This window comes from Melitaea cinxia, chromosome 4, assembly GCF_905220565.1.
Source record: "Melitaea cinxia chromosome 4, ilMelCinx1.1, whole genome shotgun sequence".
Lineage (NCBI taxonomy): Eukaryota > Metazoa > Arthropoda > Insecta > Lepidoptera > Nymphalidae > Melitaea > Melitaea cinxia.
The window spans coordinates 12,006,174-12,018,408 of NC_059397.1; the positions used below are offsets into that span (position 1 = coordinate 12,006,174).

The 12,235-nt window shown below is 31.4% G+C and overlaps 1 protein-coding gene across 1 annotated transcript; it reads left to right on the forward strand.

Moving 5' to 3' along the window:
• Positions 1–581: 581 nt before the first annotated feature.
• Positions 582–11,817, forward strand: LOC123669896. Its single transcript, XM_045603415.1, has 8 exons — positions 582–737; positions 3,308–3,475; positions 3,760–4,097; positions 5,567–5,726; positions 6,848–6,943; positions 8,257–8,355; positions 10,761–10,972; positions 11,589–11,817. The coding sequence occupies exons 1-8, from the start codon at positions 582–584 to the stop codon at positions 11,815–11,817; spliced, it is 1,458 nt and encodes a 485-aa protein (XP_045459371.1).
• Positions 11,818–12,235: the final 418 nt, after the last annotated feature.

Below are 12,235 nucleotides of genomic sequence, written 5' to 3' on the forward strand. Positions count from 1 at the left end.
AGCATATTGTTTGCGATTTATTTTTAGCTTTGATTAAATAATATCATACTAAGATAAGTTTTTATTTTACCGACCCAAAAAAAAAAATTGCTGAAATTTCGAATTCACAAAAGGTATGTAGAATGTATGTACTACTTATTAAAGAAATTATAATTTTTAAAAATATTGAAGCAGCGCCACCTATTTATTAATAGTAGTATTACATTGAAAAGTTCACAAAATAAACTTCGTGAATAGCTTGCCACTTAATACCTACCTAGTGTGTCATTTCTACAAGAATTCGAAAACTTCATAAAACTGGTACTAGATGGCATTGTAAGCATATACTTTATATTTAAATGCAAACTATAACGATTTTCCAAACAAATATTTTCTTGAGTAGAAAAATAAATAAGGTAATAAATGTAAATTTTGAATACAAAAATCTGCTATAAAGATAATATTTTTACTGTCAATATAGATATCATTTTAATGACAGTTTCTAAAATAAATGATGATTAATGTTAATACACAATCTGTTTCCAAGGAAATTGAGCAATAAAGATTAAATAAAAGTAATTGACCCTTATAAATAGAAAACTATGTCTTGTGGAAAGCGACCCATAGTTAAAAAATGGGATAAACCAAAAGAACTTCGAGTTATAAAGCCATCTCGATATGAACAAAACGAACTATCCGTTAAACAACATTGGAAAAATGTTATACGCGCTTTAGAATTGTCGTATAAGGATGAAAGGGTATTAGTTTTATATTATATTTAATTTTCATTTAAAACGATATCGTAAATTCGAAGGAAATTTGGTGCTTTAAATTATCTTTTAGTTATATAGAAATATATTAATAAAAACTTAATTAAATTGAAATTAGGTATAGTTTTATTTGAAAAAAGATATTTGCACATTTGCATATACAAATTAAACGATTTTTCAGAACGTCACTTACTAATTATATACTTATCATTCATCTATTCTCAACAGATATCGTATCAGTAGATAAATTTTAAAATATGCATGATAGAGGCGTGATACATTTACGACCACTGTAATAAAATTACAAAAATACAATTACTAAATATATATATGAAGTAATAAAATAACTGATTCCGTTGAACGTGATGATAATTATCAGTGTAATAGGAGTAAGTCAATCTTATCAAAAATAATCGAAGGAGAACAAGTAATGTAAAATTCAATAAATAATATGAATAATAAATACCCTATATGTTGACCTGGGGTAACTCTCACTGTGTATATCCTTCTTGTAATATGTCACCTTTTCATTTGGGAATTTAGTGTTATTATTAAAACCTACTAATAAAAAAGTAACAAAAATCTTTTTGTGTTGAAAACATTTTTATTGAGAAATGTAAAATAAGACAAAAAATCAAAATAAAAAAATTTACTATCATAATTTTTCCCTAACGCGCAAAAAGAAGCATAACTTAAAAAATTCCTGAGTATAAAGAGTATAAAAGATATTTTCTGACGAATTTTGGTGTGACATATTTCAAAAAGGCTAAAAAAAGAGTGAATTTTTTTTCTCCGTTAAAAATTGGCTTTCTGTTTGAGAATAATGATCATATGATTTTTTTGTTTTGGATTCGAAAAAATTAGGGAAAAATGATCATTGATTAATCCCGGATAGTAGTTTAAAAATAAAAATAATTTCGAAAAAACAGATTTTTTCGAAATGCTCGAATATTGTTTGAGCTAAAGAGCTAAAAACTAAGGTAAATTATTTCCATTCAACAACAAATCGGCCTTCGAAGTATGAATCGAAAAGGCCATGCCCATGGTGGCAAAATTCCCATATTAACCCTTTATGGACTCTTTAAACTTTATAAAATTAAAAAACATTCAAATAATAATTAGAATAATATATTGTGGTTATATGTAAATCGTTAAAGTAGACACCTAAATGTGACCGTTACTCAAAATGTAATGTCAATCATAGGGAAATTATCCGCCAACTCGCTATGGAGTAGCGTGGAGGATTAAGCTTCACCCTCCACCTAGATAGAGAAGAGGTCTTTGCTAACAGTTGTGCATTATTTTAACGAGTGATTCCATTCCTTTTTAACTATTTAGTAAAGTTAAGCGAGGCTGAACCATTTTCGTAACAATTTTATCACGTTTACGAGCGGTTTAGGCATGAAGATTTTTAAAGCGCGAATAGGGTGTTACGTAAATAAAATTTGCGTAGATTATGTGGAGTTAGCATGGTTATGATATCAGAAAACCATTGGAGTTGTTTGGAGTTTTTTGTAAACGTAGCTTGAAGTTTTCCGTTCGTATTGTACGAGCTTAACACACTGAACTGAATACTACTAATACGGTATATTTAATCCACAACAAATATACTCGATTAGCAATGGATGGAATGCGCGTGCAATCTAGTATTGCATTCCAAATCCCATTCGGCCTATTATACTACAGCGCCTCGGGCATGTTTTCTAAAGTTAATTTAAGTAAGTAGTGGAGTAATAAGTAGGTTCAAGTTCCGATAAGACAAAGGATTGTTATTATGTAGAGTCGATAAAGTTGAGCGAGATTGCGCGTACTGTGACTAAAGTTTTTAGACTGACTTTTAACATTACAAACAAATATCATATTTTTTATTGTTTTCACGTACAATTAACTCGTCCAGATGTCGTTAACCTGTTAATCTTTTGTAATATTATAGTATACTGGTAAAATGCAGCTTCACAAGGGCTCGCCAGGGTTTTTGATCTAGTAATAATTCTTAAGCATTTTTTTAGGAATTGTAAATTAATAGACTATCAATTCTAAGTTTTTATGAATAATTTTAAAGTACAAATCTTTTTCGGATATTTTTTCTATTTCATAATGTTGTAAAATTTTTCGTGTCTACGTATTCCTTCTTGAATATTTTCAAAACAAACCATTATCACTCGTGGAATCTGACCATTTGATCGATTTTGTAAAAAAATTTCTTTTATATTTATTAATATTAATACTTATTTATTTTTTACTAACTGTGCCTGTGACTTCGTCCGCGTGGAATTTAACCAAACAAGTTACTCCTTACATCCTTACATCAGCTATCTGCCAATGAAAGTCCCATCAAAATCGGTCCAGCTGTTTCAGAGATAAGCCGGAACAAACAAACAGACTAACAGACAGACGGATAAAAATTAAAAAAATGTTATTTTGGTATATGTAACGTGTATACATCCATTTGTATTTAGTAAAAAGTGGTTATTTTAATATTACAAACAGACACTCAAATTTTATTTATCTTTATAGACGAACCTGTTTCTGTTCTGAGTTCTGCGTTGTACTTACAGTTTTGGGACTCACAAGGCGATATGGTTCGTGAACTTGTCGGCTCAAAGATGTATAGCAGGATTGTCAAAATATTTGACTTACCCCATAAGGAAAAGCCATACGAACCTCATTCGGATATAACCCTTGAGCCTTCTGAGACATATTATCAAATTAATACTACTACTGAGGTATGTTTATTATTATTTAGTCCATATAATATGCAGCAAATTTTTTTGACATGAACCCAGGTAAATATTTTTACTTTACCACACAACTAAGTACTACAACTAAACAGATATAAAAATTACAGTCCCATTACATTATTTTATACAGTTTTTTTTTATTGTAACATTTAAGGAAACCTTGGCAAAAATCTGTATGTTATGTACTTATCTAAATGTTAACACGAGTACTTCTTTTTTGAAGAGGCTCTTAGTTTTGACTCAATTCTTTTATTTTTATTACTTTTAAGGCAATGCGACGCTCGTTTTCAATGAGTGATTTCGACCCGTCCATGTATGTGGATATTGAAGAAGAAAATGATGAAGAATTGATCGAAAAAGAGTCAGAAATCTGGACTATATCGACATCAACTACGGAACTAAAAAAAATATCCCGGTCTAAGTCTATACTCAGAACGAAGTCACTGAGTATGTCAAAGTCCGTATCTAATAAAATGCTTTCGAAATTTTTCTCCAAGAAATCTTTATCAAGGCAGTCTAAAACACTGAAGTCTAGTCCTTCTAGTATAGGTGAACTCGCCACAACATTAGATGACTTAGAAGTTCAAATGAGTAAAAAACCAAAGAAGTTAGTATGAGTTGATAGTTGTTAGTTGTTATGAACAAACGATCGAAGGTTTGTAATGTTAAGCCTTTTTTCTATATACATCAACATATGTATCTATACGAATAAATAAAATTGGAGTGTCTATTTATAATATTAAAATAACCACTTTTTACTTTTTTTTTTTTTTTTTTTTTTTATTTATAAATTTTGATCCACGGGCTCAAAATGCCCGTGCCTTTGTTTATCATGCATGCATTATAATACTACAGGCGATTTTTCTACTTATTATACTACAGATCGACAGTCCTGTGACTGCCTAGTAAAACTAGGACGTGGTCCGACGCCGACGGTTTTTTTTTTTTTTTTTTTTTTTCCTTACTAAATACTGTTTATGCAGAAGTATACACATAATTGCTTTCTAATTTCTAACATTATTATTTTTCTTATCTATGTCTATATTTACACTTATTTGCCTAGTTATCATATATGTACACTTATTTCCTAGTTACCATATATGTACACTTATGTTCTACTTACAATGTACACTTAACCTATGTTACTGTTAGTAAGGATTTTTTTTTTCTTATATATATATATATATATATTATTTTTTATATAGTTATTATTTGTTTATCTATGTATAAGTTATCTATTTCTGTTATTTACTTAAATTTCACTACATAACTATTTATTTATCTATTTTTTTATTTTATTTTATAGGTACATCCACAAAATACATATGGAACATTATATATAATTCACTACCACTTTTTACTAAATGCATATAGGTACACGGTACATATACTAAATTAATATTATTTACAATTTTTTGTCCATCTGTCTGTATCTATGTCTGTCTGTCTATTTTTTCCGGTTAATCTCTGAAACGGCTAAACCGATTTTGACTGGACTTCCACTGGCAGATAGCTGAAATAGTAAGGAGTAACTTAAGCTACTTTTATTTTAGATATTTGTTTATTTTATAACTGTGCCAACTTTTTTGTTACATTCCACCTCCACCGACTTCAATAACCGACCTTAGAACGTTTATTGCTTTATATAAATAAGCTTAAAAAATTAATTAAAGTTGTAGGATATTGAGGACACATTATATTTACCGATGACCGTAATTACTTACTCATCAAATGGTTTAAGAAAGCTGAATTCTGCTTAAATTGAGTAGAAATCACAACTTTAACATTCTTCTATGTAAACTTGAATAAAATATTGTGTTGTTTCCTTCTCCCAACATTTAATAAAATCTCTTAGATTTCCCAAAATAGACACTAAAGCTTTGTAAGCGACCTTGAAAATTTGGTTTTTTTGATAAAAGTTGTCAGTGTTTTTATTACACGTGTTTCTAAAATTTCACTATCAGTACATTCCCTCCAGGTTACATAAGTAAGATATTTCTAATGCTCTGCAATGTTCTTAGTCTACTTACCTTTTCCTTTAAATATTGATGATTTTAAACAAATCCCAAACCATAGAAACAAGAAAAGTCTTTCGAAAAATCCGCATTTTGAAATGCTTTATTGCAATAAATCAGAGACTGATATGATAAAGTGGAAATCTAACTACAAGAAAAAGAATTTTGAAGTTTCTGCATCAGATGAGTTTAGCAAGAAAGCAGAACTTTTGACAAAAAAAGTAAGTCAAACATACAAGTAAATACAAACAATATATATTTGTTCATTTTGTGTGTTACTAACAACAGTTTGCAGGTTCGATTCCCGCTCGGGCTGGATATTTGTAATTGTACAAATATTTCTTTCCGGTTTGAATGTCTGTCCTTGATGGTCTCCCACCGTGCCTCGGAGAACACGTTAAACCGTCAGTCCCAGTTATTATCATAAATACCTGATATCGATCGTTATTCAGAGTAGGGAATATATCCGCCAACCTGCAGTGGAGCAGCGTCGTGGATTAAGCTCCAATCCTTTCCTTACTGGGAAAAAGAGGCCTATGCCCAACATTGGGATGTAACAGGCTGAATGCGATGAGTTATTATTATTTTTTATTCTATGTTACTATATTAGTCTTATTACTTCAGCGGTTAGTATATTCTACTTTATGAAAAAGTTCTTAATTCAGTTACTTCTAATGATTCCACAACTAAACAAGACATTTAATATACAATACATATTAAAATTAAGTTATTTATGCTTACTTTGTTTTTGAATACAATCACCTATAATGCCATGATACAGTAAAGGCTACATTTAACCAAAATAACGTGCTTAATGCAAGGTTTTGAGGATCAACCAAGGATCAAACGATTTTTAATCCTATGCAGTGAATATTTTAGATAATACTGACATAAATGATTAACATTAGCAAAAAATCTAAAGAAGTAAAATCTAAACCAATATTAAAATCGTCATAGGAAAAATAATGTAAAAACACTACCACACCAAAAATCCTCAAACATGCAATCACACAGTGACGTAATATGTATAACCAAACTAAGTCGTTTCATTAATTGTAGCTACTGGTATTACTTGTGTCTGTATATAATAAGAAACAACTAAAAGTTTCGTAAAGTTATATAAGCATAAAATATAATAATAATATTGAATTCCAAAGTAGTGGCTTCGATTCTTGAGTCTGGTCGATCCTTTGAGTCTTGGGTGTTTATAAAGTATTTATTTAATAATGTACAAATATGTTTATCAGGTGACCGTTACTAAAAACGAAAATTAAGTTGTCTGTTTGTAGAATATGATTTTGTATTAAATATATTTACTTATTTATGTTTAATGATTTTATAGATTGCCAAAGAATTTTATGACTGGTGGGTCGGCTTGGGCAATGTTGAATTCAAAAGTGAAATCAAACGACCTGAAGATATCGAAGACTTATTTCAAGTATTTGTTTAAAATTCTATTTAACATTTTAAGAATTATTTAAATCTAATTTAGTTGTATTACATTATTTTGTTAATTTATCGAAAAAATTTGAATGCCATGCGTAGCTTAACTGTTGATTTATTTAATATTTATTAAGGTTTGCTAGCAGATGTTAAATTTTATGACACTAGCTGACAGACGTTGGCCTCTCTTAATTATGAATATTATATTCGAATTGATATAATTAATAAAATATATATTTAATACTAGCTGGCCCGGCGAACTTCGTATCGCCTAACACAAACTTTATCGTATGGTATTAAAGATCAAATTGACTTTTAAGTATTATCACAAATCTTTTGTATTGGAGTATAGAAAAGTGTTGTTTTAGACTTTTTCAGGAAATTTAATTTTTTTTTTTTTTTTTTAGAATTTTTCTCTCCGTAAGATCCATCCTCGTACTTCAAGGAATATTTTAAAAAAAGAATTAGCGAAATCGGTCCAACCGTTCTCGAGTTTTGCGCTTAGCAACACATTCAGCGACTCATTTTTATATTATAGATAAGGGTATTATAACAAATCTTCTGTCAATTTTATGTCGAACGTCATAAAGTTACATTAAAAAAGTTTATATTGTCCAAAGCGCTAAGGTTAGATTAGAAATAATTTTATACTAGTGAAATCGGTCTGGCCATTCGGATTTATTTATTCATTTTACTATACAGTACAATTTTAATTTTATTAAAGACTAAATGTCTAAATGTACAACTATATTAAAGTAAACACGACACAACTGCTACTTATGATTACCAACTATACCACTCCTACGTCATAGCGAAATGATGTGTAGCCTGGAAATTTCAAGTAACTACTAAAAACACAATGAAAAAATAAAATGTTTCTATTTTTTGGAGTTACTTTTTAGAAAACGCATTCGATATGACGAAAATACGGGGATTGAAATCGTGTAAGACAACGAAACAGCAGTGACGCTGAAAGTGCTTATTAGCTGTAGCAAAATCAATGCGTCAATGTATGTTTTCGTTTCAGAGTTTTATTGTTTTCATTAATTACAATTTGACTCATTTACTAGAACAACATTAATTTTTAAAGATCACGGTAAAGTTCTTAAAAAGTAAACTCCATGCGCGTGTTGGACTGACTCACAGGCTTTTCTCTTAATAACAACGGTTAAACGTAATCTTAATTCTTTCAAATGAACCTGATGTATAATATACTTATGATATTGTTATTCAGCTTGACAAGCTAAATAATTTAGGGGTTGTGACAATTCATAGCAGCTGTAACTAATTACATCCTTAATTTTATAGGTTTGGTTCGATGAGCACGCATCACGTGGCTTAGTACTTCATCATAAAATACTACCTTGCGTATTGAAAACTATCGCTGACTTCGTTGGAGTGAAAAAGGTAAAAAAAAGCTTGAATCTTTATGAAGGGCCGAAAAGTTAGTTATTGCTTTAATTTAGCTATTATAACCATAATATTTAACAATTTTTGTAAAAAGTTAAGGAATGTCTTCATCTGTACCTATTTCTTAATTTAAATAATTAATTTTATATTAGGTCTACCTATGAAATTACCGCTTCGTCGTACTGGCTATTTCAAAACTAAAAAACAAATCGAACTGGAATGGATCGAAGACCTGGAATTTCAAATTATTTTTATTTTAAAAACAGAATTCTTTTTTTTTATAATTAGTCATTTGTTTAATGGTTAGCGTTCTGTTTACATCGCATTTGTACGTTTTTCGTCATCATGGATGTGTTAAAAATTTGAGTGATTATTTATCGGCAAAAGCGGAACGCAACATCAATGATGTTTACAGTGCAAACACTACTAATGATCGTATCACCAGTTATCGGTTTACTTGCTTTCGTTCCGGAAATTTTGGCCTAAGAAATGAACCACGTGGTCGGCCGAAAATGTTGGTTGACAATGACAAAGGCAATTGTGGAGGCTGATGATTCTCAAACTACAGCTGAATTAGAAGCAGCTTTCGAAGTTAGCACTAAAACAATAATGGTCAATTTGCGTCAAATTGCCAAGGTAAAGAAGCTCGACAAATGGCTGTCTCACGAATTGAATGAACGTCAGCGCGAAATACGCGTCGAGACATGCCTTGCACTGCTCAACAGACACACAAACGGAGACATATTGAATCGCATTGTAATTTGTCACGAAAAATGGATTCTATTCGACAATCGCAATCGCTCAGCTACTTGGTTAGATCCTGGTTCAGTAACTAAACAATGGCCTAAACGAAAAATTACCACTAAGAAAGTGATGGTAACTGTTTGGTGGTCTAGCGCCGGTGTAGTTCATTACAGCTTCTTACCAAACGGCATGAGCGTTACTGCAGATTTGTACTGTGAAGAACTAAACACAATAATGGGGAAGCTTGCACGTCTCCAACCAGCTTTGGTCAATCGCTCGGCTCCGCTGCTCCTGCACGACAACGCGCGACCTAATACTGCACAGCAGACGGTCTCCAAGTTACAAGAGCTGGGGTTGGAAGTTCTCCTTTTTGGCGGGAAAAAAATTCAATACACGAGAGGCAGTACAAAATGCCTTTGAAGAGTTTGTTGCCTCCCGTCCAGCAGAGTTTTTCAGCATAGGCATCAATAAGTTCCCACTACGTTGGCAAAAATGCATTGATGCCATGGGTTGGTGGCAATCACTTTGAATAATAAAAATAAAAAATATAGAAAAAAAGTGCATCAACTTATTTCATCAAAAACGGCAATTTCATAGGTAAAGACCTATTATTATTATTTTTTATAACAACTATGATAATATTACTAAATATTATGTACGAAAAACACAAAAATTTATCTTTTTTGCTATTTCATAATATTTTTGAGTAGAATATTGTTGTATGTGGCAAACAGACTTGTTGGGATTCCATACAATACCTAATTGGTGAAAATGAGAGTCACACATATATTGTAGATGTCTTATTAAATATTCTTTTTATTTTCTGAGAACTTCTTTGTATTTTCTGAGAACATTAACCACAGTAATTCGTATTTTTCTTGGCACCATCAGAAGATAGAGATTTCAACAAACAAAAAACCTAGTGACGACAAAAAAACTTATATTTCGATGTTAGAATTTTCAGTTGAAAATTACGGTGCTTTTTTGATATAAAGGTCAAAATAGAGTGAAAAAATAAATATAGTATAGTATAATATTTTAAATCAAAAAAATTACAGTGTAAGAGAGCCCTACCACTTCCCGGCCTTAGATCGCCCATAATTTTTTTTTCCTTTCATTTTCGTCGTATAGAGAATACGAATTCTTTTCCGTTTCTTCCTACTATAACTTTTTTCACTCTTTACCATTTTCAAAGGCAAAACGCACTGGTCTATTGTACTGCCATGGTAACTTATATTAAAAACCCTATACCGCATTCTAAACAAGCGTGTTTAATTTAGTTGCTAAATATTTTCAATAGATAACTTATTTACAAAACGCTTCACAAAATTCGCCACGCTAATAGAGAACATGCTCCGCTAGTACTAATATTTTAATTTTACATGTTTCATTGCACACATAAAATAAAATACGTGCAAATTTCACGAGGCATGTTAAATGTTTGATGAGAAATACAAATGAATTAATGAAACGCAAGTGTAAAAGAACTGAGACATCTCATACATTTTTATATTTTTATTTGCCCATAAATGAATTGTTAAGCTCATTAAGTTGTAATGTTATTTATATACTTCTCCTACATGAAGAAAGGTCCAGCAGTTGAATGTTACAGGCTGACTCGTTATCGTATCGTTATTTATATATTCGTCATATTTTAGGCAGCCTGTCCGAAAGCCCTCAAACGGCAGATCAGATACGACGTTCACGCAGAGACTAGCCCAGCTCATACCATGGCTTTCGGAACATGCCTTCCGCAGCACATGAAACACATACCTCCTAAAAATAACACGAAGGAGATGTGGCATGGAGTCAAAATACCCGAAGATCTTCGCTCTATGGCCTGCGTGTGGGATAATATACAACATTTAACGTGAGTTTCGATAAAATTAGATCAGAGTAAAGTTTTTTAAGCTTTCATTGTCACTAACACTAGTATTTTTATGTAAAACGGAATTTTTATCATGTTGACGTTGGTCATTTTGGGTCGTGGCGCTGTTAATATTGCCAAAGTTAATTAACTACGCTTCAGCCTCTAATATCCCACTACTGGGCATAGGCCTCTTTCCCCATGTAGGAGAAGGATCAGAGCTTAACCCACCACGCTGCTCCAATGCGGGTTGGCGGATATATTCCCTACTATGAATAACGATTGCTATCGGGTATACATGATAACAACCGGGACTGACGGCTTAACGTGCTCTCCGAGGCACGGTGGGGAGACCCACAAGGACTGCACAAACACCCAGACCGCGGCAAAAACCTGTATGGGCAATACAAATATTCGTCATGTGCGGGGATCGAACCCGCACTGCCAGCGCAACAGGTACAATCCATGGCTGTAACCATTGCGCCAACGCGGCGTCAATTAATTAAATTAAATTAATTATAGTAATTAATTAAAAATTAACTGCAAACACTTTAAATATAAGCATAACTTTTTTTGGGATAAATAATGTAATATGTAAATATATGTTTTGGTTTTCTAGATCAACAAAGTCGTTTCACAAATGGTTAAAAAATAGACCTTATTTGGAAATGCCTGATTTTTTAAAATCCCTTGAAGCACCAGGTGAGAAAAAACAACCTTTTGTTGTACCCTCAGATTATATCGTGAAAGTGAAAGCATCAACATCTTCCACGCAAGACTTAGCGTTACCCGTTTCGGAATTCTCTCTTGAACTTAAAGAAGTGCTCAGTAAACTTCTGAACGAATAATCTCTCATTATTTTATTATTCAATGGAATATCATATTTCGAAAATGAGTGCAATGAAAAAAATATGATAAACGATGTCTTACACAGTCAATTTAAAATAAAAATTTTGGTAAGGGGTGAAAACAGAAGAAAAGGATATTTAAAACCATAATACTATTATTTTATATACATGTGAATGAAAGTGTGTTTCAGTTGATTTTTTTTTTATTTTAATTCTTTATTTTACAAAAAAAGAAAATAAAAACATTTTCTGTTATTGTTTTTTTATATTATAAACTAGCTGTGCCCGCGACTTCGTTCGCGTGTAATTTAACAAAAAATTACTGTTTGTTTCACAGAGTTATATCTTATACTAGCTTCTGCGCGCGACTTCATCCGCGTGGAACAGAGGCACGCGCAATACTTGATCATTATTTTGC